Source organism: Brienomyrus brachyistius, chromosome 16, assembly GCF_023856365.1.
Source record: "Brienomyrus brachyistius isolate T26 chromosome 16, BBRACH_0.4, whole genome shotgun sequence".
Taxonomy (NCBI): domain Eukaryota; kingdom Metazoa; phylum Chordata; class Actinopteri; order Osteoglossiformes; family Mormyridae; genus Brienomyrus; species Brienomyrus brachyistius.
The window spans coordinates 8,328,511-8,356,073 of NC_064548.1; the positions used below are offsets into that span (position 1 = coordinate 8,328,511).

General features: G+C 41.3%; 7 protein-coding genes across 8 annotated transcripts; 3 read left to right on the top strand and 4 right to left on the bottom strand.

Annotated features, from left to right (window-relative positions):
• The first annotated feature begins 7,118 nt into the window (after positions 1-7,118).
• On the top strand, positions 7,119-8,259 carry LOC125709556 (gamma-crystallin M2-like). Its single transcript, XM_048978133.1, has 3 exons — positions 7,119-7,375; positions 7,579-7,818; positions 7,960-8,259. The coding sequence occupies exons 1-3, from the start codon at positions 7,367-7,369 to the stop codon at positions 8,221-8,223; spliced, it is 513 nt and encodes a 170-aa protein (XP_048834090.1). The 5' UTR covers positions 7,119-7,366; the 3' UTR covers positions 8,224-8,259.
• Positions 8,260-10,753: 2,494 nt separating this feature from the next.
• On the bottom strand, positions 10,754-12,675 carry LOC125709557 (gamma-crystallin M2-like). The gene is made up of 3 exons (XM_048978134.1): positions 12,574-12,675; positions 11,133-11,372; positions 10,754-11,017 (listed from the first exon to the last, which is right to left on the bottom strand). The coding sequence occupies exons 1-3, from the start codon at positions 12,601-12,603 to the stop codon at positions 10,754-10,756; spliced, it is 534 nt and encodes a 177-aa protein (XP_048834091.1). The 5' UTR covers positions 12,604-12,675.
• On the top strand, positions 12,466-13,159 carry LOC125709553 (gamma-crystallin M2-like). Its single transcript, XM_048978130.1, has 2 exons — positions 12,466-12,735; positions 12,896-13,159. The coding sequence occupies exons 1-2, from the start codon at positions 12,466-12,468 to the stop codon at positions 13,157-13,159; spliced, it is 534 nt and encodes a 177-aa protein (XP_048834087.1).
• Positions 13,160-17,024: 3,865 nt separating this feature from the next.
• On the bottom strand, positions 17,025-17,658 carry LOC125709550 (gamma-crystallin M2-like). The gene is made up of 2 exons (XM_048978127.1): positions 17,404-17,658; positions 17,025-17,288 (listed from the first exon to the last, which is right to left on the bottom strand). Exons 1-2 carry the CDS (start codon positions 17,656-17,658, stop codon positions 17,025-17,027), a joined length of 519 nt encoding a protein of 172 aa, XP_048834084.1.
• A 913-nt stretch (positions 17,659-18,571) lies between these two features.
• LOC125709551 (gamma-crystallin M2-like) lies at positions 18,572-19,220 on the top strand. The gene is made up of 2 exons (XM_048978128.1): positions 18,572-18,841; positions 18,957-19,220. The coding sequence occupies exons 1-2, from the start codon at positions 18,572-18,574 to the stop codon at positions 19,218-19,220; spliced, it is 534 nt and encodes a 177-aa protein (XP_048834085.1).
• A 239-nt stretch (positions 19,221-19,459) lies between these two features.
• Positions 19,460-23,778, bottom strand: LOC125709554 (gamma-crystallin M2-like). Of its 2 annotated transcripts, XM_048978132.1 has the most exons (4): positions 23,721-23,778; positions 23,290-23,529; positions 22,993-23,174; positions 19,460-20,869 (listed from the first exon to the last, which is right to left on the bottom strand). In XM_048978132.1, the coding sequence occupies exons 1-4, from the start codon at positions 23,727-23,729 to the stop codon at positions 20,830-20,832; spliced, it is 471 nt and encodes a 156-aa protein (XP_048834089.1). In that variant the 5' UTR covers positions 23,730-23,778; the 3' UTR covers positions 19,460-20,829. The 2 variants fall into 2 exon arrangements, with proteins under 2 accessions (XP_048834089.1, XP_048834088.1); XM_048978131.1 differs by lacking the exon at positions 19,460-20,869 and having other exon boundaries at positions 22,840-23,174.
• Positions 23,779-26,553: 2,775 nt separating this feature from the next.
• LOC125710304 (gamma-crystallin M2-like) lies at positions 26,554-27,399 on the bottom strand. The gene is made up of 3 exons (XM_048979887.1): positions 27,391-27,399; positions 26,933-27,199; positions 26,554-26,817 (listed from the first exon to the last, which is right to left on the bottom strand). The coding sequence occupies exons 1-3, from the start codon at positions 27,397-27,399 to the stop codon at positions 26,554-26,556; spliced, it is 540 nt and encodes a 179-aa protein (XP_048835844.1).
• Between the last annotated feature and the right edge of the window lie 164 nt (positions 27,400-27,563).

Below are 27,563 nucleotides of genomic sequence, written 5' to 3' on the forward strand. Positions count from 1 at the left end.
CGCTGGTGGCAATGGGAAGCTCAGCATTCTTACATCTGTACATATTCTTCCTTCTGTGCAAGACCCAGAGAAGCGGTGAACTGTGCCCAGCTTGCTCTTCCACTGCAGAATAAGCACAGAGAATAAACACTGGCGTTGCATCAGTTGTGCCACATTTTGTGTCGGCCAAACTTTTGACTATTGCTAGCCAGAATGCTGCTGAGCACTTTAATTATATTGGTTTGCTCACTTTTGATGAACAGATATAAAAGCAGCACTTAGATACAGCTGCATCTGTAGTTCCATAGTTTAATGGCATTTTCTTGTGTGACACATGTATTTAACAATGCAAATAAAAAGTCCCATGTGAGATCACAGAAAACCCAGACTGACAGCAGCCAATTTCATCCTGCTGCTGTCCCTGCATTTACCTGTCACCACTTTACTGCTGAGTGTATAAGCACAGCTGGTGTACATGCTGCAGGGCTCCTATGCATTCACAGATCTTGTAACTGATGCAGGGCTCCTGTGCATTCAGAATTTATGTAACTGATGCAGAGCTCCTGTGCATTCAGACTTTATGTAACTGTTGCAGGGCTCCTGTGCATTCAGACTTTATGTAACTGATGCAGGACTCCTGTGCATTCACAGTTTGTGTAACTGAAGCAGGGTTCCTGTGCATTCACAGTTTGTGTAACTGAAGCAGAGCTCCTGTGCATTCACAGTTTGTGTACCTGAAGCAGGGCTCCTGTGCATTCACAGCTGGTTTAACTGGAACAGGGCTCCTGTGCATTCACAACTGCTGGTTACTACAGGCTCCTTATTTACAGAAGCTCAGAATTTTAGCTTCCAGGAATTCCTTTTCCGTCAACATTACATCCTGACACATCTACTGGATATTGCAGGGCTCCAGCTGTCAGGTAATTAACATCAGCTTCAAGCTAATCAACCTTTACTAGCTTGAAAACAAATTACGTATGTTTGCAATGAGAAATTTCTGAAAGCTAATTACAACTGAGTATCTCTCCAAAAGAGGGTGAATGAGCTGGAGGCAAGTGACAGGCAGTTGATTTCAGTACCGTTTTTAGCTTTTATGTAGTTAGAGTCTGCCTGTGGCCCATTTTATACATTAGTAAGGACAGAGTTATAAATATATGAATACAGGGTGTCCTTTAAGCCTTTCCATCCATTTTTATCAATCCATCTGTCCATCTTCCATAAAAATTTCCACAAAAGCCTGTACTGGATAATGGAGAGGTATTCCTGGAAGACAGGGAGCATAGGGAATGAACAGACTGTCACTGGATACACATTCACACACAATCATACAGTGAAAGGGCAATATAAAGCCAAAAATTCCCCAGCTTGGTGAAAACAACAGGAAACATGGAGAGAACAAGCTAACTCCATACACCCAGACCTGGAGACAGGACTCAAACCCAAGATGTAGAGGTTTGACTCTACAGTACCACCACGGACCATACCGATTTATCTTTGATTTAAAGTCAGGAGGTTTCCACAAAGTGCTTGCAAAAGAATGCATGTTTCAGGCGATTATATTTCAGTTTTGGCTATTTAGACATTAGGGGCGGCATGGTGCCTCGTACCTCTGGGACCCGAGTTCGAGTCTCCGCCTGGGTCACACGTGTGTGGAGTTTGCATGTTCTCCCCATGTCGTCGTGGGGTTTCCTCCGGGTACTCCGGTTTCCCCCCCACAGTCCAAAAACATGCTGAGGCTAATTGGAGTTACTAAATTGCCCGTAGGTGTGCATGTGAGAGTGAATGGTGTGTGAGTGTGCCCTGCGATGGGCTGGCCCCCTATCCTGGGTTGTTCCCTGCCTCGTGCCCATTGCTTCCGGGATAGGTTCTGGACCCCCCGCGACCCAGTAGGATAAGCGGTTTGGAAAATGGATGGATATTTAGACATTAATGCTTGGTCAGCTTACCTGTGAGGAAAGTGTTTATGCAATACAATATTCCAACAATCTCACATCAGCATGATCCCATTGACATGTGCCTGAGTGAGCATCAGGGCTTTGGGCCTTTTGTGCAGCTCTGAATTCACGTCTATTCAACAGCACCGATGCCACTGATCCATTAGGACCACAGCCTGAAAAATGCTCCACCACACCATTGCTCCTCATCCCCCCCCAGTGGCTGTTAAAAGAATTAAATCTAGATTAATTCATTTTAACACGATGTTTGTATGTTCATCGTTGCTTTATGTACCATTTTGTATTCATGGCTTTGCTTAAACATACTCTTATTTAAATAGTGTCTGTTATTTAAACAGTATCTGTTATTTAAACAGTATACTTGACCACATATTTTTTTAAAAAGATACAGATTATATGTGCAAGATACTAATTTTGCTTTACACAGTTTAATTTCTATAAATCCTCACAGATTTATTTGCTCCTTCATCTGGGGAGATATTGCCGCTCAGTCCTTAAGCAACAGGAAGAGTAAGCATCCTGACCTGGGATTCTGCGTTTCCTTATGTTGCCATAGCAAGCGGCCGGCAGTCCTGAGCCTACAGATAACCCAGTTAATAATTCCCAGCTGACATTGTTACGGTTAGTTATTGGGTCAGCTGGGTGAAGGGCAGAGGATTGCTTTGTCTAATTAATGCATTAAAATGTATGATTCTCTGCATGCCCTATAGACATTGCATATGTGTTTACAGTATCTCCTTTGCCCATTGAGAATAATTCAGTAAAACTGATAAAAATAATGATATTCTTTTATTTAAATACCTTTCAGCCTTCCAATGGTTCTGTTGGCAGTTAAAGGTGATTAGTTTATGAGTGTGTATGGTGTTTGCTGAGCTCAAAAACAGCAGGAACATCAAGGTAATATCTTCCAAACAAGATTATGTCAGAAAGACACTGTACATTATAGGATACAAGACAGGGGAACACTGTGTATGGGATGCGAATGCGTCACTAGGTAGGGAAACACCATGGATGGGATGTGAGTGCATCACCAGGCAGAAGAACACTGTGTATGGCATGTGAGTGTATCGCCAGGCAGGAGAACACTATGGATTCAACACAAGTGCATCACCAGACAGATGAACACCATGGATAGGATGTAAGTGCATCAGCAGGTAGGGAAACACCACGGATGGGAGCCGCGTCCATCACAAGGAACACACAGACAATCATACACTATGGTATAAGTTAGCCTGCATGTCTTTAGACCAGTTAGCATGCATGTCTTTGGACCAGCTAGCATGCATGTCTTTGGACTAGCTAGCATGCATGTCTTTGGACCAGCTACCACACAAGTCTTTGGACCAGTTGCTCTGCATGTCTTTGGACCCGCTAGCATGCATGTGTTTGGACCAGTTGGCCTGTATGTCTTTGGACCAGCTAGCATGCATGTCTTTGGACCAGTTGGTCTGCATGTCTTTGGACCCGCTAGCATGCATGTCTTTGGACCATTTGGCCTGTATGTCTTTGGACCAATTAGCATGCATGTCTTTGGACCAGCTAGCATACATGTGTTTGGACCAGTTGGCCTGTATGTCTTTGGACCAATTAGCATGCATGTCTTTGGACCAGCTAGCATACATGTGTTTGGACCAGCTGGCCTGTATGTCTTTGGACCAATTAGCATGCATGTCTTTGGACCAGCTAACATACATGTGTTTGGACCAGTTGGCCTGTATGTCTTTGGACCAGCTAGCATGCATGTCTTTGGACCAGTTGGTCTGCATGTCATTGGACCCGCTAGCATGCATGTCTTTGGACCTTTTTGCCTGTATGTCTTTGGACCAATTAGCATGCATGTCTTTGGACCAGCTAGCATACATGTGTTTGGACCAGTTGGCCTGTATGTCTTTGGACCAATTAGCATGCATGTCTTTGGACCAGCTAGCATACATGTGTTTGGACCAGTTGGCCTGTATGTCTTTGGACCAGCTAGCATGCATGTCTTTGGACCAGTTGGTCTGCATGTCTTTGGACCCGCTAGCATGCATGTCTTTGGACCATTTGGCCTGTATGTCTTTGGACCAATTAGCATGCATGTCTTTGGACCAGCTAGCATACATGTGTTTGGACCAGTTGGCCTGTATGTCTTTGAACCAATTAGCATGCATGTCTTTGGACCAGCTAGCATACATGTGTTTGGACCAGTTGGCCTGTATGTCTTTGGACCAACTAGCATACATGTCTTTGGACCAGTTGGCCTGCATGTCTTTGGACCAGCTAGCATACATGTCTTTGGACCAGTTGGCCTGCATGTCTTTGGACCAGCTAGCATGCATGTGTTTGGACCAGTTGGCCTGCATGTCTTTGGACCAATTGGTCTGCATGTCTTTGGACCAGCTAGCATACATGTCTTTGGACCAGTTGGCCTGCATGTCTTTGGACCAATTGGTCTGCATGTCTTTGGACCAATTGGTCTGCATGTCTTTGGACCAGCTAGCACGCATGTCTTTGGACCAGCTAGCATGCATGTCTTTGGACCAGTTGGCCTGCATGTCTTTGAATCATGAGAGGAAATGAAAATATCCTATGGAATATGGGGAGAACATGCAGGATTCTCAGTGCTGCCTGTTAAATATACCCCATTGCATAACATTTAGAATATAAATATGTCCAATAAAAAAGATCAAGCTTTCAAAGTCAATTGTGTGGTGTATGCACTCAATGGAATAAGATCTTTACTGTGCTGTTACTGTGTACTGATATTTTTAGATATAGAGTTCCACATAGTCTCAGCATTCATTGGAAATAGGTTGGCAGAAGCAGCCCTTCCACAAATGCAGAATGTCAGTACAGAGAAAACTCACGACCTTCTAACTGCTTCCCCTGGCCATAAACATGGGGTGAACATGCAAACTTCAAGTTTAAATAATAATAATAAAAAAATAGTTCAATAAACGGGGCATGCTCTTAAGGAAGGAAGCAGCAGAAGAGACACTAGCAGAACTTGAAATTTTGCTGGAACATCCACTTCAATGGATTACTGACGCACACGCAGCCAAAACACTTTCAGGAGGCTAACAGAGTCAGGACTGTGGCCAGGCTGGTGCGTCAACGGGATGCCCATATATGGCCATAAGCACTACATGATGCTAATCTCCAAATGCAAGTGTGAGTCCAGCTCTGTCTGAGATTTTACCTGAGAACGTTGTTTCCAGTATCTGTTTATTTATGTCATTCTTCTGCACTGGATTAACCTAAGATGCAAGAGCAGATCCATCCAAAACTGAAGCATAAGGTGAGAACTTTGTTAACATACATACAATATCAAAAGCAGGCTAAACCTATTAAAGTTAGCAACCAGGTAAGAAATCCAGTTGGTGTAATATTTTGTTGACATTGTGTTGTAGTTAGATGGTCCTGAGTGCTTTACCCGTCTTAAATACATAACAGTACACCCAAATGCTACACATGCCTGTGGTATTTTTCCAAGCAATTTACTATCAGTAACTCGAGTGTTGACCACCCCAATATGGCGACCTCACAGATGCATGTCCAGTCGTAAATGTGGTATCTAACTTTTTGTATGTATGATCAAACCTGTGAAGGAGGCACAGTTGGAAGTGATGGGGAGATGATCTGGTAATTTTTCAAAATAAAATACCATGCAAATTCCTACAATCAATAAAACAGAAAGAAAATAAAAATTAAAAGTTTTTCTCTTCTCTTTTTGTGCTGCCCCGTACCTGATGATCCATGGCCCGGTACCGGTCCATGGCCCGGTGGTTGAGGACTGGTGCTTTATAAAGGCACCTTTTGGGGCACTGCATCACATTATCTTGACTGGAAGGTCACTCATTAAGACACTGCATCACATTATCTTGACTGGAAGGGCACACTCATTAAGACACTACATCACATTATCTTGACAGGAAGGGCACTCATTAAGACACTACATCACATTATCTTAACAGGAAGGGCACTCATTAAGACACTGCATCACATTTTCTTGACTGGAAGGGCACTCATTAAGACACTGCATCACATTATCTTGACTGGAAGGTCACTCATTAAGACACTGCATCACATTATCTTGACTGGAAGGTCACTCATTAAGACACTACATCACATTATCTTAACAGGAAGGGCACTCATTAAGACACTGCATCACATTTTCTTGACTGGAAGGGCACTCATTAAGACACTGCATCACATTATCTTGACTGGAAGGGCACTCATTAAGACACTACATCACATTGTCTTGACTGGAAGGGCACTCATTAAGACACTGCATCACATTATCTTGACTGGAAGGGCACTCATTTAGACACTGCATCACATTTTTTTGACTGGAAGGGCACTCATTAAGACACTGCATCACATTATCTTGACTGGAAGGGCACTCATTAAGACACTGCATCACATTATCTTGACTGGAAGGGCACTCATTTAGACACTGCATCACATTTTTTTGACTGGAAGGACCCAACAAAACAAACAAACACATAAGCAAAGAAATATGTGACCCTCCAGCACAAAACCGTATGGAAGTCGCCACCGATCGACTGCCAGAGAAACTCCAAAGTAATGCAGATGCTCTTTTCCGCCGTGTTTAGTCATTCTTCATATAACGAACGTAATTGTATTTCGTTTCAATAACTATTCAATGTAATCCTGTGTACACGGGCACGTTAGAATTGCTCAGGAAAATCTGTACATCTCCATGAGACCGTACGGTTTTGTGCTGGAGGGTCACATATAGTGTGTGTGTATATATGTCTTTAACTAGCAATTATGCTAATACAAAAATAAATAATCTACAATTCAGAGAATTTATGTTTTTTAAGTGTTTTATTTGGTTACATATATACAACTGTATGCCTGTTGTTCCTTCATATTCTTCTTTTATATTCTTACTTTCCTTTTTACATTAGGTGGGGTGTTAGCTATTTTTAAAATATGTTTCCCACTTTGTATTTGTATTAGCAGTTGTATTTGTTTTTCTTTAATCCAATCTCGGTTATGAAAGGACATCACTTTTTTTTAGATTCTTAGCCTGAATTATTTAAGTACTGAATTCCAATTAAGAAACAACCATTATCCCAAATGTGATGCACCTGTGCTTCCAAATTATGCAAGTAAGATTAGTGAATGGACATAGGTACCAACTTTCTTTGTTGCTGGTAACGTACTATATACCGACAGAAATTCGGTCAAGTTCTTTGTTCAGTATTCTGTCTAGATCTTTTTGTACAAAGGATACAATGCAGGCGTGTACCTTTCTGCAACTACACAGTGCCGTTTAATGCTCACACAGTAACACGAATGGGCTTCTGTGTCCTGTTGCTGGATCAGGGATTTAGACAATGGGGCCATAGATTCAGGACAGAAATAAAAGCAGCCAGAGAACGAGTGTCCAGCAGATCTAACGGAGGACAAACATCACTGAGACCATGAGCAGGGTAAGTGACCAAAATATGCCTGTGTGCCAACTGTCCAAGCTGAACTAAAACTTTATATCTGCTATAATCTTCAGGTTTCAGAATGTGGGAACATGGGAATATTTCTAAGCTATAAGTCAGTAGTACACCTCAGAAAGAAGTTTGCTCGCACACATTAACTCTTGCTTCCAAGTTTATGAAAAGTTGCAACAATCTGATTTCAGATCACCTTCTACGAGGACAGGAACTTTGGGGGTCGCTCCTATGAGTGCAGCAGCGACTGCGGTGACCTCAGTTCCTACTTGAGCCACTGTTACTCCTGCAGAGTGCATAGCGGCTGCTTCATGCTCTATGACCGCCAAAACTACATGGGGAACCAGTACTTTGTGAAGAGGGGCGAGTACCCCGACTGCATGAGCATGGGCATGAGTGACTGGTTCAGATCCTGCCGCATGATCCCCATGGTAAAGTATTTAACACTGTTACTGTTAAAGTTTTACCTGTAGAACTTTTTAAAAGTTAACTCATATTCTTAATGAGTTTATTATGATATTGCTCTAACAATTTGCAATGAACTTAATTCTGTTTCTATATTCTTCAAACAGTACAGAGGATCGTACAGGATGAGGATCTATGACAGGGAGAACTTTGGCGGTCAGATGATGGAGATGATGGATGACTGCGACTCCATCATGGATCGTTACCGCTGGTCCAACTGCATGTCCTGCCACGTGACGGACGGCCACTGGCTCATGTATGAGCAGCCCCACTACAGGGGCAGGATGAGGTACTTCTGGCCTGGGGAGTACAGGAACTTCGGTGGCATGAGGTTCATGTCCATGAGGCGCATCATGGATTCCTGGTATTAAGAAGTATATGTAGATATGATATTAATTAAGCTGTATTCATTGTAGTGCTTCAAGAAATTGAATAAATGAAATATTAATAATGATAATATTAATTTGCTTCAGACTTTTTAAAGAAAACCTCTTGTGCTTACAGTAAAAATGTATGTGAAGTACAGACAAATGAACACATGGTGTGAATGCAAATAAGTAAACAGTGCAAAAATCATTCAACTGTACACATTATACAAACAGATGATTCTGAAAAGAATATTTTTTCCCGTTATTTTACAAAACAAATACTTGTGGAAGACAGCTTTCACCACCAGCTTGGAGAAATATGAATATCTAGTCGTGCCATATGGATTGACCAACAGCCCCACTGTCTTCCAATCCTTTATGAATGAGGTATTTGCTGACATGCTCAATAGATCTGTTATGGTGGATATTGATGACATGTCAGTTGGGTATGGCAGGTCATCCAATGCCTAAAGCAAGTCTATCTCTTTGTGAAGGAAGAAAAATGTGCATTATGCTCTTAGTTATATCATCTATCCAGGGGATGTGGAGATGGACAGAGGCAAGGTCTGAGCAATAGGAGTGGCTTCCCCCAAAGACTTTGAAGGAGCTCTAGAGGATTCTATTATTTTTAAGCATTTACAAGCATTTTACCTGAGGATTCCGCTCCGAGGAACAGTTACTTCCTCTGTTCAAAGAACAAATCACTCCACTAGACCCCTGAAACCAAAGTGGTCTTCTACCACCTCCAGAACCTTTTTTGTATGATCCCTATTCTCAAACAATCAGACCTGACCAAAAGTCTGGATCTCGAGAATTAAAACTCTGGTGCCTGCCTCCTTATGAATGATGATACTGCAATGGATTCATACTTCTCTTGGCACTAGACACCCTGGCATCTCTACCAAACTCTGCCTGCTGTCACTCCATTACTGGGGGCCTAACTGGCGAGATGACAGGAGATGCCTCCTGTCCTGTTTATGCTCAGCATAAGGCTTCCTGACTAGCCCCAGACTTCTGAGACCACCACCTGTTCCTTTGAGTCCATGATCCCATATTTAAACCAAACTGTAAACCAAAATTGGACCAGTTCAGCCCAACTCTTTTAAAATTTCAGTACAATCCTGCCCAAGATGGCAAAAAAAGTGTGTAAATGAATATGGAATGAAATCCCGTTCATTTGCTGTACTTGCGGACTGCTTGTGCCAGATCAAGATTCTTCACTCCTTTGACTATGAAATGCAAATACTGCAGATTTTACAAATCATTTTGTTTGTTAACTTGCCGTAGAAAAGGCAGTATTCAAGGCAGTGAAGTGCTCAGAAATTTAGCAACACATGTAGGTGAAAACCTCATTATCTGATATTAGTGCTAGAAAGTTCAGAGACATCTGCTTACTCTGAGTAACCCAGACAGGCAAGGTCTCCTCAAGCTCTTGGTAAGATTAGCCAAGGTTTATTACTGACTTTAAATACGGAATTTGAGCTACGAGATGCAAGATAAGATAAATGTTATTGGTCCTTCAGGGAAATTCCTTACTAATTATTATTATTATTATTATCCACTTTCCAAACCATTTATCCTACTGGATTGCGGGGGGTCCGGAGCCTATCCCGGAAGCAATGGGCACGAGGCAGGGAACTACCCAGGATGGGGGGCCAGCCCATCGCAGGGCACACTTACACACCATTCACTCACACGGGCAATTTAGCAACTCTAATTAGCCTCTGCATGTTTTTGGACTGTGGGGGGAAACCGGAGTACCCGGAGGAAACCCCACGATGACATGGGGAGAACATGCAAACTCCACACACATGTATCCCAGGCGGAGACTCAAACCCAGGTCCCAGAGGTGTGAGGCAGCTGCACCATCATGCCACCCCTATTATTATTATTATTATTATTATTATTATTATTATTATTATTATTATTATTATTGCTAATATGCTGAAGAGACAGAAATATCTTTGTCAGGATCTAGAACCTCAGCAGAGGAAGACCTACTCCCTCAAGAATTACAGAGAGTGTAAAAGTTTGGGTTAGGTAGATCATAGCTGGTGAAGGGCGTTATCCATTTAAAACTTCTTTTGTGGATGGTATTCTTTTAGGTATTTTTAGGTTTGTCTTAAAGAAAGTACATGTACAACTAAAAACTCTACAGTTGAAAATGAATTTCTGCCTAATAGTAAAAAAAAGAATTGACCGGGTTATGTAAGTTTCCAGAGAAACTGGCATTGGACGTGTATAAAAACTGGTAAGCAGGGGGCAAATTATTGCATAGGCTGTTCTTGCTCATAGCCTAAGGTCCAAAGATAAGTTAGTCTGCTCCTGCTGCTGACAGTAAATTCTAATTTCTATCCAGGGATAACTGAAAAACCATCTCCTCTCTCAACTAGACAGTTAAAACTGTAGCAATGAAAAGGTTGATGCAGGCAGACATAGCCAGTCAGGGTCAGAATTAGGACTGTGTTACATATTATTTATTAAGCAGTTTTTGGCCCATATTACAAACTGAATTTCGCATTAATTCAATGTCTTAATACCAGGAATCCATGATGCGCCTCATGGACATGAACCTCATGCCACCGAAGTTCCTGTACTCCCCAGGCCAGAAGTACCTCATCCTGCCCCTGTAGTGGGGCTGCTCATACATGAGCCAGTGGCCGTCCATCACGTGGCAGGACATGCAGTTGGACCAGCGGTAACGATCCATGAAGGAGTCACAGTCATCCATCATCTCCATCATCTGACCGCCAAAGTTCTCCCTGTCATAGATCCTCATCCTGTACGATCCTCTGTACTGTTTGAAGAACATAGAAACAGAATTCAGTTCACTGCAATTTGCAGAAAGTGATTCATTATCAATCTGTTATGCACAGGATAATATGTAACAGTAACTGTGTTAAATACTTTACCCTGGGGATCATGCGGCAGGATCTGAACCAGTCACTCATGCCCATGCTCATGTAGTCGGGGTACTCGCCCCTCTTCACAAAGTACTGGTTCCCCATATAGTTAGAACGGTCATAGAGCATGAAGCAGCCGCTATGCACTCTGCAGGAGTAACAGTGGCTCAAGTAGGAACTGAGGTCACCGCAATCGCTGCTGCACTCATAGGAGCGACCCCCAAAGTTCCTGTCCTCGTAGAAAGTGATCTGGAAGGAATTCAACAAATCAAACAAAACCTAAGTCAAAAAATCTAAATCTTCAAAGGCATTCTTGTTTAAAAGAAAATTATTAAAATAGTTACTACATGATTTTTACACCTGCGTAGCAAATTCAAATGCACAAGAATGTCCCCCTGGGATCAATAAATGTTCTATTATCTTCAAAAAGTCAAGGCTAAAGTTTATCTTTGACATGTTGTTTGCAGGATATCACCCTTTGTTATAATCGATAAACAAAACCAAAACACATATTCTGTTGCAAATTAAAACATCTAAATATGTTGTGTTCTCAAAAAAACAAAAAAACAAAAAAGAACAAGAAATTTTGTAAAAATCCACTGAACAGCTTTTATATATAAAACATTCCTTACCCTGCTCATGGTGATAGCTAAACTCACGTTGCTCTCCTCATACTTCAGCTTCTGCCACTTTTATACCTGTCCTCATCCAAAGCCTGTAACCTCATAATGGAAAGTCCTGACCCACCACAATGAAACCAAAGCCCATTTTGCACCAGTGAATAGCAAAGGTTACCATGTGACAATGTGTGTAGCTGTCGAGCTGATGCCTAGACTGTCTGCTTTACATACATGGCAGAAACACATGAGCTGTAGTGTGTGAGTACAATGATAATGTAAAAAGACAAAATGCTCATTGAATTCACCAGAGAGAAATGCATGTGTTTCAGCTAAAGAAAACAATCAAACCCAAAACTGCACAGAACTGCTGCCACGGCAGCAGTTTTCACACTGGAGTGAGTGATTCTTGGAGTCGGACAGGTATAAATCTCAGGAGGTGGCGAGTGGCAGCAGGAGACTGAGAGACACCGATCAACAATGAGCAGGGTAAGTGTGTCATCAGATACGAAACCCCTGTTTCAGTGCCTGATTTTGATATGCATGTTCTCATATTCATGCTATACTATTTAAAAATGCTGTTCATAATAATAATGAATGTATTTTGCAGTTTATACTTTACTGTACTAATTTTAAATTAATTTGGAAAGTGCACTATGAACATCTCTAAAAGTTATTTTAAATGGATGGATTTCAAGCTTCATTTTTATTTTATTGAATTTTGGATGTTAAAAGAATTCATGAATTCCTTCCAGATCACCTTCTACGAGGACAGGAACTTTGGGGGTCGCTCCTATGAGTGCAGCAGCGACTGCGGTGACCTCAGTTCCTACTTGAGCCACTGTTACTCCTGCAGAGTGCATAGCGGCTGCTTCATGCTCTATGACCGTTCTAACTACATGGGGAACCAGTACTTTGTGAAGAGGGGCGAGTACCCCGACTACATGAGCATGGGCATGAGTGACTGGTTCAGATCCTGCCGCATGATCCCCATGGTAAAGTATTTAACACTGTTATTGTTAAAGTTTTACCTGTAGAAAGCGTATAGATACTGTATATCTTTCTATAAATGAATTCATATTCTGAATATATTTATGATGATATTGCTCTCAGATATACAGTGAACTGAATTCTGTTTCTATGTTCTTAAAACAGTACAGAGGATCGTACAGGATGAGGATCTATGACAGGGAGAACTTTGGTGGTCAGATGATGGAGATGATGGATGACTGTGACTCCTTCATGGATCGTTACCGCTGGTCCAACTGCATGTCCTGCCATGTGATGGACGGCCACTGGCTCATGTATGAGCAGCCCCATTACAGGGGTAGGATGAGGTACTTCTGGCCTGGGGAGTACAGGAACTTCGGTGGCATGAGGTTCATGTCCATGAGGCGCATCATGGATTCCTGGTATTAAGACATTGAATCAATCTGTATTTTAATTTGTAATATGATTTGAGAACTACTTAATAAATAATATATATATGACACAGTTCTAATTCTGAGCCTGACTGACCAAGTCTGCTTTTTATTGCCACCCGAGTGATGAAGTTTTAGCTGCCTAAGACAGCTGAGACAGGAAATCCTTCTTCATTGATCCCCAGATGGAAATTAGAATTTTCTGTCACCAGCAGGGGCAGATTAACTTATCTGTGGTCCTTGGCTGACACCAGCATGGACACTCAGGTATCGCCAATAATTAAGTAACAGTTCCATTTTTATAACCTAGGACAGCTTATGTATTTATCCACCCCTGGTTACCAGTGTTCATACCAGCATGTTTTAGTTTGTTTTATAGCAGTGCCTCACAAAAAAAAAGAAATAAAAAAAGTAATGTTCATATCATAGCTTTTTCATGTTAATGTATCATCACAATGACTATTTCCATGTTAAATAAACTAAATGCGTCAGTTCAAAAAATATCTGAGAAAGTATTGTGCAAAACAGCACCGCCCTTAGGTTGATAACACAAACTCCAGTGAAGCAAAACATTTTTGGTCTCACCAATGCAATAGACTTTAATGTATTTCTCATCATCTTCTATTTAGTAGTTGACAGAATAGTTTTTAAACCCAGCCAGTGAAGTAATGCCTCTCCCAGTCTTTCCAGTTTCACATACTCTTGCATATTCTCGACGCAAAGATGACTGAAAAACGCTTAACCATTCAGAATGCAGATTTAGCCATCACTCAAGATAAACTGACTTATTTGCTACTATTCCATTTCGGTTTGTGAACAAGGCATTGCTCTCCTGTAAGTTAAGGAGCCAAGAGATTTATTTAAAAGTTGTTTGATTTGTTAATGATCTCCTTGTTGGGTGTAGCTAATTGCATACATATACCGTAAATAAGAACATCAAGTATTTGTTTCAATTTTATTATTGCACAAAAAGCACCTGTTATTGCATTTATACAGTCAAGATTTTTGGGGAATGTGAGACTCAGAGTTGTCACCCATCTCGTCTAAAATTCTGTGTCCCATTTTGAACCAATAAGGGACACAATTTCCCCCATATTTTTCAACCATGTGATTCATCTCCCGCCCCCAACACACACACACGCAAATTTTATCATCGCGGCCTTCCTAATTTCTAAACATTAAAAGTGGCCTAGTGACAATTGGTTGATTGAGGCAGGTATGTGTCTCCATTTAGCCAAACATAACCACAAAGTGAAGATGCTGAAAAGGCTGATCTATGCAATTTAATTCTTGGGTCGACAAGAGCTGGCATTCAGGGATCACAATGAGAGTGAAAACTGACGACAGAAAACATGGATGTTCCCATTATGATGATGTTCTGGCTTTTTATTAGTGGTCACGCAAATCTGTGCACTTCCTGTAAATGAGAAAACAATCAAATGTGATAGTTTTGACAGTGTTGGGGGAGTAGATCTTCCTCTGCTGTGGTTCTACACCAAGGCTCTCCAGTTTCGGTCCTGGGGGACCAGAAGCCAACACAGTTTGTAGGTTTCCCTGCTGAAACACATCGTAATCAGCTAATTATAAAATTCAGTAGGCGTATCTGAACAGGGATATCTGCAAAGTGTTTTGGGTTTTGGCCCTCCAGGTACGAAATTGGAGCCCCTTTCTAGATCCTGCAAAAGACACTTATCTCTCTTATTTTGGGCATAATAGTGAAAAATAATAGTAATAGTAATACAGTACTAATGCTAACATGAACAGTAATATTCTTCTAATTATTATCATTAATAATAATAATTATTTGATTCAAAATGCGGCATTCAATCAGCCTAAATGCTCTCATGTTACACCCCTCCTTGTCTCTCTCCAATGTCCCCCTTTAGGCACTCGCTTCAAGTTTAGCTCCTTGGTGCTGGCTTATTGGACCATCAATGGATAGGCAACCATCTTCACGAGGCTCCTTAACACTTACATCCCATCTCAGCCTTCACGTCAACAAGCCACCACTGCTTGGAGATTCCTCTGCCATGTGAGAACTCCAGATGTGTCACTCCAGATGTTTCTCATATGTGGACCAAATCCGGTCATCAAATTCCTTCTCCACCTGAAGCTCCGTATTTTCAGAGAATTCCTCTACTAGTCTGATGTTTCTCAGTGTTCTTTGAATGTTTTTATTGTTGCACTTCTCATCACTGAATTATTTCATTAGATTCTTGCTGTTGCTCCTATACTACTTACACTTGTAACTGGGCATTAACTGGAAGGTCATCATAGCTGCACTTACGTCTAGTTAACTGCTCAACAACCATATGTTTGTGATATACTACTTAATGTGCGAAGTACCATACCATACTAAATAAAATAAATATAAATGCATTGTAAAACAATCATAAAGAATTTCCCCCAGGTGCCCATAACATTTATCTTATCTTGTATCACAGACCACAAATTCCTAATGCATTTAAGGTCAGATGTAAACCTTGGCTTGTCTTACAAAGAGATTGAGGAGACCTTGCCTGTCTGGGTTACTCTGGAGGAAGCAGATGTCATTAAGCTTTCTAGAACTAATCTGAGGTAGTTGATGAGGATTTCACCTACATGTGCTACTATGTTTCCAAGCATTTAGCTGCCATGATTACTGCCTTTCCTCAGGCAAGTCAAAAGACACAATGGTTTGGTTTGTAAAACCTGCAGTATTTGCTTTTGACAGTCAACTGAGTGAAGAATCTAAGTTTTTGCCTTGATTTGACATAAGTAGTCTGTAAGTACAGCAAATGCATGGGGTTTCATTCCGAATTTAATTTGCACATTATTTTGTAAGATTTTTTTTTCTTCATCGAAGATCTTGCGCATGATTTTGATGCACTTAAATTTGTCTATTATCAAAAGTTTAACTGAATTGGTTCTCTCTTATCTGTATTTGCATTACCTGACAGCAACGGAGTACTGCACTGCATTCATCAAAATGATTTAATTGATTTAAATGATTTAATTTATGAGGGTTTCAAGGTGATTCTGTGGTTAACTCTGTCACCTCACACCTCTGGGACCCGGGTTCGAGTCTCCGCCTGGGTCACATGTGTGTGGAGTTTGCATGTTCTCCCCATGTCGTCGTAGGGTTTCCTCCGGGTACTCCGGTTTCCCCCCACAGTCCAAAAACATGCTGAGGCTGACTGCAGTTATGAGATTGCCCATGGGTGTGCTGGTGTGAGTGAATGCTGTGTGAATCTGCTCTGTGATGGACTGGCACAGCATCTTGGCTTGTTACCTGCCTTGAGGCCATAGGCTCTACATCACGCATGACAATAAAAGTACCACAAGCAGTTTCAGAAAATGGATGGATTTAATTTATTATTCTTTTTATTTAAGATTTGCAAATGTGTATGGGAAACTAATGTGAATGCAGCTAAAGACAATCCAATCAATCTATTTGTTAGTTTAGCAAACTCATAAAATACAATTGGAATGCAATTGTATGCATTTTATAAAATGAAACACCAAAATGTTCCTGTCAGAATCTTCTGCTTGTGTACTGTGTATATTTCTGAATTTGTCTGCATTATGTTAACTTATTTTCACTCTTTGTCCTACGCTGCACTCTATGTTTTTTTGTCTGCATTTTACAGACATTGCTGCTGTATGCACAAGAATTTCCAGTTGGGATCAATAAAGTATATCTTGTCTTAAAAAAGGTCAAGGGTCATCTTCGGTATGTTCTTTGCAGAAAATCACGCCATGTCATAATCAATAAACAAAACCAAAACACATATTCTCTTGCAAATTAAAATATTTAATTTATTCAATTTTGTGCAGTACTAGGGTAACGATAGGTTAATTAATGTCATATCTACATATATTTCTTAATACCAGGAATCCATGATGCGTCTCATGGACATGAACCTCATGCCATCGAAGTTCCTGTACTCCCCAGGCCAGAAGTACCTCATCCTACCCCTGTAATGGGGCTGCTCATACATGAGCCAGTGGCCGTCCATCACGTGGCAGGACATGCAGTTGGACCAGCGGTAATGAGCCATGAAGGAGTCACAGTCATCCATCATCTCCATCATCTGACCGCCAAAGTTCTCCCTGTCATAGATCCTCATCCTGTACGATCCTCTGTACTGTTTGAAGAACATAGAAACAGAATTCAGTTCACTGCCATTTGCAGAAAGTGATTCATTCTCAATCTGTTATGCACAGGATAATATGTAACAGTAACAGTGTTAAATACTTTACCATGGGGATCATGCGGCAGGATCTGAACCAGTCACTCATGCCCATGCTCATGCAGTCGGGGTACTCGCCCCTCTTCACAAAGTACTGGTTCCCCATGTAGTTAGAACGGTCATAGAGCATGAAGCAGCCGCTATGCACTCTGCAGGAGTAACAGTGGCTCAAGTAGGAACTGAGGTCACCGCAGTCGCTGCTGCACTCATAGGAGCGACCCCCAAAGTTCCTGTCCTCGTAGAAGGTGATCTGAAAGGAATTCATAAATATCAGCACCTTATTTAAAAAATCTAAATTTTCAAATACCGTCTTGTTTAAAGATATTTCTGGCCATAAAGTAACTACTGCATGATTTGTAAATCTGCTTAGCAAAATGCAAGCTCCAAAAATACGTTGTGGTTTCAAAACAGATAATTTAGCTTAATTGTGTTGAACATTGTTCATATACTGTATAAAACATTCCTTACCCTGCTCATGGTGATAGCTAAACTCACGCTGTTCTCCTCATACTTCAGCTTCTGCCACTTTTATACCTGTCCTCATCCAAAGCCTGTAACCTCATAATGGGAAGTCCTGACCCAGCACAATGAAACCAAAGCCCATTTTGCACCAGTGAATAGCAAAGGTTACCATGTGACAATGTGTGTAGCTGTCGAGCTGACGCCTACACTGTCGGCTTTACATACATGGCAGAAACACATGAGCTGTAGTGTGTGAGTACAATGATAATGTAAAAAGAGAAAATGCTCATTGAATTCACCAGAGAGAAATGCATGTGTTTCAGTTAAAGAAAACAATCAAATCCAAAACTGCACAGAACTGCTGCCACGGCAGCAGTTTTCACACTGGAGTGAGTGATTCTTGGAGTCGGACAGGTATAAATCTCAGGAGGTGGCGAGTGGCAGCAGGAGACTGAGAGACACCGATCAACAATGAGCAGGGTAAGTGTGTCATCAGATACGAAACCCCTGTTTCAGTGCCTGATTTTGATATGCACGTTCTCATATTCATGCTATACTATTTAAAAATGCTGTTCATAATAATAATGAATGTATTTTGCAGTTTATACTTTACTGTACTAATTTAAAATTAATTTGGAAAGTGCACTATGAACATCTCTAAAAGTTATTTTAAATGGATGGATTTCAAGCTTCATTTTTATTTTATTGAATTTTGGATGTTAAAAGAATTCATGAATTCCTTCCAGATCACCTTCTACGAGGACAGGAACTTTGGCGGTCGCTCCTATGAGTGCAGCAGCGACTGCGGTGACCTCAGTTCCTACTTGAGCCACTGTTACTCCTGCAGAGTGCATAGCGGCTGCTTCATGCTCTATGACCGTTGTAACTACATGGGGAACCAGTACTTTGTGAAGAGGGGCGAGTACCCCGACTGCAGGAGCATGGGCATGAGTGACTGGTTCAGATCCTGCCGCATGATCCCCATGGTAAAGTATTTAACACTGTTACTGTTACATATTATCCTGTGCATAACAGATTGATAATGAATCACTTTCTGCAAATTGCAGTGAACTGAATTCTGTTTCTATGTTCTTCAAACAGTACAGAGGATCGTACAGGATGAGGATCTATGACAGGGAGAACTTTGGCGGTCAGATGATGGAGATGATGGATGACTGTGACTCCTTTATGGATCGTTACCGCTGGTCCAACTGCATGTCCTGCCACGTGATGGACGGCCACTGGCTCATGTATGAGCAGCCCCACTACAGGGGCAGGATGAGGTACTTCTGGCCTGGGGAGTACAGGAACTTCGATGGCATGAGGTTCATGTCCATGAGGCGCATCATGGATTCCTGGTATTAAGAAATATATGTAGATATGACATTAATTAACCTGTCATTAACCTACTAATGCACAAAATTGAATAAATGATGTTTTAATTTGCAACAGAATATGTATTTTGGTTTTGTTTATTGATTATAACAAAGGGTCATATACTGCAAACAACTTGTCAAACATGACCCTTGACCTTTATAAGATACATTTTATTGATCCCACGTGGCATTTCTTGTACATACAGCAGCAATGTTTGTAAAGTGCAGACATTGAACAACATAGCATGATGTAAGACACACAGTGAAAATAAGTAAACATGGTCTACACAAATTTAAAAATGTACAGTGAACACAAACAAGATTCTGAAAGTAGTATTTTGGCATTCTATTTTATAAAATGCAAACATGCTAACTGCAGTCCAATTGTGTTTCATCAGTTTGTGAAACTAACAAATATGATTGACTGTTTTGTTTGTAGTGTCATTCATAGTAATTTCCCACGCACATTTGTAAATCATAACGAAACCAATAAAAATAGTTTGAAGAACACAGTACAATACTCTTTTGCCTGTAGGTAAAGGAAATACGGATTTAGAAAAAACCAGTTCTGTTAAGGTTTTAATAATACTGTAGACACATTTAAAAAAATGAAGTGTACAAATGAGATGAAAACCTCTTTCATTTGCTGTACTTCTAGGCTGCTTTTGCCAAATCAAGACTAAGACTGCAAATACTACAGGTTTTACAAACCAAACCATTGTGTCTTTTGACTTGGCAGAGGAAAGGCAGTAATCATTGCAGTTAAATGCTTGGAATCATAGTAGCACATGTAGGTGAAAACCTCATTAACTACCTCAGATTAGTGCTAGAAAGGTTAATGACATCTGCTTCCTCCAGAGTAACCCAGACAGGCAAGGTCTCCATAGGCTCTTGGTAAGATTAGCTAAGGTATACCGCTGACCTTAAATGCTTTAGGAATTTGTGGTCTGGGATACAAGATAAGGTTAATGTTACTGGTACCTGGGGGAAATGTTTGCAGGGCTAATTGTCTTTTATATTTGTATAATTGTTGGCTGTATTTAGACCACCATATTGTGTTAATAAATTGTATTTTGGTACTTGGAGACACAAGTCTGCCTTTCTCTTGGTAACTGAACTGATGCCCTGGCAGGTTAAGCTAATGGTGGGTAGGTCCTCGGGTGGGAGTTCCCAGGGTGCCATAGTTAAATGGGGTCATCTATTCTTCTGACCCCGCCTCCTCCACTTGTCGCAAAAGCAAGAATCTAAAAAGACAATTCAATGGCTAGAAGTGCCACATTAATAACAATCAGAGAACACAGAGAAACATCAGATTGGTAGTGGAATTCTAGGAAAATATAGGTCTTGCGGTGGACAAGGAATTCGATGACTGGATGTGGTCCACACGTGAGAATCATCTGGAGAGACACTTCTCACAAGGCAGAAGAATCTCCAAGAGGTGGTGGCTTGTTGACGTGGAGGCTGAGATGGAATGTAGGTCTTAAGAAGCTCCAAGCAGTGGTGGCTTGTTGAGGTGGAGGCTGAGATGGGATGTAGGTCTTAAGAAGCTCCAAGTGGTGGTGGCTTGTTCACGTGGAGGCTGAGATGGGATGTAGGTCTTAAGAAGCTCCAAGCGGTGGTGGCTTGTTGACATGGAGGCTGAGATGGGATGTAGGTCTTAAGAATCTCCAAGAACTTGTATGCATAATAAGAACATTACTATCATTACTATTATTTTCATGATCATGCTCAAGATACCTGTAAGAGACAAGATTTTTTTGTAGGTTCTACACCAGGGTTCCACAATCCTGCTACATTTGCTATTTAGCTGATTAAGATGTGTTTCAGCTGGGAAACCTATAAACTGTGTTGGATTCTGGTCCCCCAGAACCATATTTGGAGAGCCCTGATCTAGAACCACAGCAGAGGAAGATTTATTCCCCCAACACTGTCAACACTATGACATTTGAATGGGGAGTGCATAAGTTTGAGTTACAACCAACAAAAAGCTGAAACATCCTCATAATGGTAAAGCAAATCTATCTTTTGTCATCAGTTTTCACTCTCATTGAGGCCCATAAATGCCAGGTCTTGTCAACCCAAGAATTAAATTGCATTAAATAAACCTTTTGAAAACCCTTCATGTTATTACATAATGCATTGTTACACGGTGACTGTCACACCTACAAGCAGAGCATCAATCAACACAGCTCTGGACAACCAACTGAATGCCCACTCCGCTACTTAAACCTCAGGCTGAAATCACTCAGTGCGAGGTATTTGTGATTATGTAATTGCTGAGCGTTCCATCCCTTTGTCTTTGTTTCAGCTCCGTACCACCTGACATTCCCTGCCTCCACTTCCCGAGCGTTCCCAGTTCTGTCTGACCTAACCTTGTTCCTCCCTCGTGGATCTTCCCCATGTCTCCCATCCGTGTGTCTGGATTGATCTTCTGGCTTCCTAAGCTTCCTGCTCCCAACTCATCAATGACTCTTCTGGGTCACGATCTTTGTTTTGCTGCTTGGCACAGACTGATCTCTGGTTTTGACCTTGCCTACCCCTTGGACCACAACTTGACTTCTACTAATAAACAGATCTTGGTGAATTGCCCCGAGTGTTTAAGTGTGAGTGTTACAGTGACAACTCTAATTCTCACAAACTCCAAAAGACTTAATTGCATGATGGCACTGACAGGTTCTTTTTGTACAATAATAAAATTGGAACAAAAAAAAAAATTCGTATTTACAGTATATACAGGCGATTAGCTACACTCAACAAGAAATTATATTTTTTAAGTAGATGTCTTGGCTCCTTGACTTACAGGAGAGCAATGCCTTGTCCACAAACCATCAAGGAATACTAGCAAACAAGTGAGTTTATTTTGAAGGATGGCTAAATTCATGATTGTAGATAGTTAAATGTTTGTCTATCATCTTTGTGCTGAGAACACGCAAGAATGTGCATAACTGAACAGACTTGGAGAGGCATTGCTTCACTGGCTGGGTTTAAAAACTATCCTGTCAACTACTAAATAGAAGATGATGAGATATGTATTAAAGTTTATTACTTGAGTGAGTCAAAAAATGTTTTGTTGCAAATGTTGCATGTGTGAGTGAATGGTGTGTGAGTGTGCCCTGTGATGGGCTGGCCCCCTGTCCTGCGTTGTTCCCTGCCTCGTGCCAATTGCTTTCAGGATAGGCTTCGGACCCCCCGTGACCCAGTAGGATAAGCGGTTTGGAAAATGGATGGATGGATGGATATTTACTTTTTTTGGTGAGGCACTGCTTTACCTGTTATAAAACATGCTACTGATATAAACATTGATAACCACAGGCAGATTACGGCATAGGCTGTTCTAAGTTATATCCTTGGCCCCCAGCAAACATTAGGGCCCCATACTGCCTTAGGAGAAATATAACTCAATACCGAAGACGTCATGACGGTGTCACCCTAGACAAGGTAATCTGGCCCTGCTGGTAACAGTGAATTCTAATTTCCTTCTGAGGACCAATGACGAGCCATTTCATTCCTCATCTCTCAACTGTCTTAGGCGGAAACGTCATGACTATGGTAGTAATGGAAAGGTTGATGGAAGCAGACATAGCCAGTCAGGGTCACAATTAGGACTGTGTCATATATGCTATTTAATAAGTAGTTTTTTAATCATATTACAAACTGAATTTCACATTAATTCAATGTCTTAATACCAGGAATCCATGATGCGCCTCATGGACATGAACCTCATGCCACCGAAGTTCCTGTACTCCCCAGGCCAGAAGTACCTCATCCTGCCCCTGTAGTGGGGCTGCTCATACATGAGCCAGTGGCCGTCCATCACGTGGCAGGACATGCAGTTGGACCAGCGGTAACGATCCATGAAGGAGTCACAGTCATCCATCATCTCCATCATCTGACCGCCAAAGTTCTCCCTGTCATAGATCCTCATCCTGTACGATCCTCTGTACTGTTTTAAGAACATAGAAACAGAATTCAGTTCACTGCAATTTGCAGAAAGTGATTCATTCTCAATCTGTTATGCACAGGATAATATGTAACAGTAACAGTGTTAAATACTTTACCATGGGGATCATGCGGCAGGATCTGAACCAGTCACTCATGCCCATGCTCATGCAGTCGGGGTACTCGCCCCTCTTCACAAAGTACTGGTTCCCCATGTAGTTAGAACGGTCATAGAGCATGAAGCAGCCGCTATGCACTCTGCAGGAGTAACAGTGGCTCAAGTAGGAACTGAGGTCACCGCAGTCGCTGCTGCACTCATAGGAGCGACCCCCAAAGTTCCTGTCCTCGTAGAAGGTGATCTGAAATCAGATTGTTGCAACTTTTCATAAACTTGGAATCAAGAGTTAATCTGTGCGAGCAAACTTCTTTCTGAGGTGTACTACTGACTTATAGCTTAGAAATATTCATTCTGAAACCTGAAGATTACAGCAGATATAAAGTTTTAGTTCAGCTTGGACAGTTGGCACACATGCATATTTTAGTCACTTACCCTGCTCATGATCTCACTGATGTTTGTCCTCCGTTAGATCTGCTGGACACTCGTTCTCTGGCTGCTTTTATATCTGTCCTGAATCTATGGCCCTATTGTCTAAATCCCTGATCCAGCAACAGGACACAGAAGCCCATTTGTGTTACTGTGTGAGCATTAAATGGCACTGTGTACAGTTGCAGAAAGGTACATGCCTGCATTGTATCCTTTGTACAAAAAATCTATGGGGAATACTGAACAAAGAACTTGACCGAATTTCTGTCAGTACACAGTACATCACCAGTAACAAACAAAATTGGTGCATTTGTTCGTTCAGTAATCTTGCTTGTGACTTTTTACTATAAAAGGAATATGCACATTTTTTCTGTCTACTGGTATCATTTGACATGAACCAATGAAAAGATATTTTATGAAGCCATAAATTTAATGAGTCTTTATATTCGTATATTTGCCAATTTTAACATCTTAACATTGATTGCTCGCTAAATGACATCTTTAATTATGAATATACAGCAAAGTTAGTTTGTATATTGTTGACACTGACAAAAATCCACAGATGTCCATTTAAAACATTTAACTGTTTACTGACAGCTGTGTTAAGTCTTTTATTTGGGGGTCTCTCATTTTGTTGTGTTAGGTTTAGTTTGTAAAGTAGTTTCTGGGAAAATGTGGTCTTTATGCTCCTGAAATAATGGAGTTTTGGAGATACATGTTTTTCAGTGGATAGCAACAAGATCTTACACTAGCCATTTAGAGAAGCTCTCTATCATGCACTTATTGTGTCAGAATCTGTCATGAGTCACCGTCAGGACACTGACTGGTGAAGCAAAGGTAGGACTTGAGCTGGCTCGAGCTGCAGGGTCCACTTTTACCTCTGACTGGCCGAGCCAATAAATAACCTCACCCACCAAGGCGAGGTACTCCTCCTCAATGAGGGGAGGTGTCCTTTTCTGGAGTCCGGTCATTGTGTCACGAGTCACCGTCGGGGCACGGACCGCAGGGAAGCATAGGCAGGACTCAAAGTGTTGGGAGAACTCGGGGTTTAATCAAAGTCACACGTTGAAATACATACACAACGACTGATGTCAATGACCGGATTCGGGAAGCATATTCTAACATAGACTTAAATAGATCAGATTAAGGAACCACAAGGAGAAACAGCTGGTAACACGGGGATTCCACACGAGGTAGATGAGGGGGTGTGGCACATGAGAGGCTCGGATGAGCAGCACAGGACAGGATCAGTTCCAGTCTTGTCCCATTTTGTCTGTTGTTTCCCTGTTTGGCAAGCAGGTGTCTCTGGCCAGCCCAGTATTTCTGTATTCAGCACTTTTGACAGTTCCTAGTGTGTTTCTCTGCTTCCTGGCCTACATTGTGGATGAATGGGCTAAGCATATGGCTGAATAACCATGATTCCCTACTGTCATCGGTTAAGGCTATATTGGAGTGTTTCATTATTAGTCTTGTTTCCCCTTGTTGTTATGTTTTTGTATTTTCAGGATAGGTCTTTGTTATTGAATCCGTGTTCATGGTTATCCCTTCCTGTGTCTAGTGTTGTAGTAATTATTATTATCATCATTTCTATTTGTATTATTATTACTATGAATATAGGGTTCAGTAACAAACACTAATAATGACTAACGAGATAACAGGGCATGGGCCGGCACCTATTTACACAAGAAATGTTCTACAAATGAGAGACAGATGTGAGTAATTGAGGCACAAGGCAGGGAATCATTAGGAACATATGGGATGGCCAGCGACATCTGCTGGCAAATCAGGGACATGAGAGGACCGGTAGAGACAGATGCTCACAATCTCCAGACATAACAGCCACTTTTATAAGGCGAATACATCAAAATATACTAAAAAAACATGATTTTCAGCTTATTGCAGCACCCCCTCCAGTAGCCAAATGACACAGAATTTTGTATGCATCCTCAGTAAGTGGCTGTGAGTCCAAATGCCAAGATTGCTGTGAAAATATCAAAGCATTGCAGAGATATGGTGACACATCCAGTTCGACGGCTTCAGCGCCAAATTTATGTCAATGACAGACAAATGGTTTGAAAAATCAAAGATCCCTCTGATAGCCTTTTTGAGGATTAGTCTGAATATCATCTTTGCTAAACTTGATGAAGACTGGACAAAACTAGTGGCCAGTGTAAAATGTTACACCTTTCAATATGACCCAATATGGCGACCACTAACATTAGGATATCTTGACAATTTGCTATTCTTCAGCCTTGGTACCTCCCATGATATTAGACGACATAAAAAATATTTTTCTTTGGCAAACCCAGCAACAATTCTTAACCAAAATGCATTTCTGTGGCCCTTAGTGCTTAAATGACACAATTTTCTTGTTGGCCTTCCTGAAAATGGGATCCAAAGTTTTTCTACCAAATTTGGTTTAGATACTATACATTAAAGTGTTGCTGAGATATGACCACATATCCTGTTTCTTGGCTTTGACATGAAATTCATTGGAGGACAGTGGCCACAATGTACAGGTTATAGGTCACATTAAAGGTGGGAAAAGTTTTGAAATGATAGTATCATTATTTTACATCACAAAAACCTGGCATTTTAATAGGGGGTGAGTACATTTTATATCCACTGTATATTGTGGGGGACATAAATATCATTATGAATAAAAACCTCAACATCAGGTTACTGAAACAAACTCGATTCCCTCAGTAGCATTTTTGTCATAGCTTGTAAACTACAATGAGAACACGAAAAGTCTGCAGAATCATATTGTATTGATATTTTTATTGCCTTTTGTCTTCCTATACCACTGTCTTCAATTGGTAATTCTCATAACTTCGTTTTAATACCAGGAATCCATGATGCGCCTCATGGACATGAACCTCATGCCACCGAAGTTCCTGTACTCCCCAGGCCAGAAGTACCTCATCCTGCCCCTGTAGTGGGGCTGCTCATACATGAGCCAGTGGCCGTCCATCACGTGGCAGGACATGCAGTTGGACCAGCGGTAATGATCCATGAAGGAGTCACAGTCATCCATCATCTCCATCATCTGACCGCCAAAGTTCTCCCTGTCATAGATCCTCATCCTGTACGATCCTCTGTACTGTTTGAAGAACATAGAAACAGAATTCAGTTCACTGCCATTTGCAGAAAGTGATTCATTCTCAATCTGTTATGCACAGGATAATATGTAACAGTAACAGTGTTAAATACTTTACCATGGGGATCATGCGGCAGGATCTGAACCAGTCACTCATGCCCATGCTCATGCAGTCGGGGTACTCGCCCCTCTTCACAAAGTACTGGTTCCCCATGTAGTTAGAACGGTCATAGAGCATGAAGCAGCCGCTATGCACTCTGCAGGAGTAACAGTGGCTCAAGTAGGAACTGAGGTCACCGCAGTCGCTGCTGCACTCATAGGAGCGACCCCCAAATTTCCTGTCCTCGTAGAAGGTGATCTGAAAGGAATTAATCAATATCAGCACCTTATTTAAAAAACCTAAATTTTCAAATACCGTCTTGTTTAAAGATATTTCTGGCCATAAAGTAGCTACTGCATGATTTGTACACCTGCTTAGCAAAATGCAAGCTCCAAAAATACGTTGTGGTTTCAAAACAGCTAATTTAGCTTAAATGTGTTGAACATTGTTCATATACTGTGTAAAACATTCCTTACCCTGCTCATGGTGATAGCTAAACTCACGCTGCTCTCCTCATACTTCAGCTTCTGCCACTTTTATACCTGTCCTCTTCCAAAGCCTGTAACCTCATAATGGAAAGTCCTGACCCAGCACAATGAAACCAAAGCCCATTTTGCAACAGTGAATAGCAAAGGTTACCATGTGACAA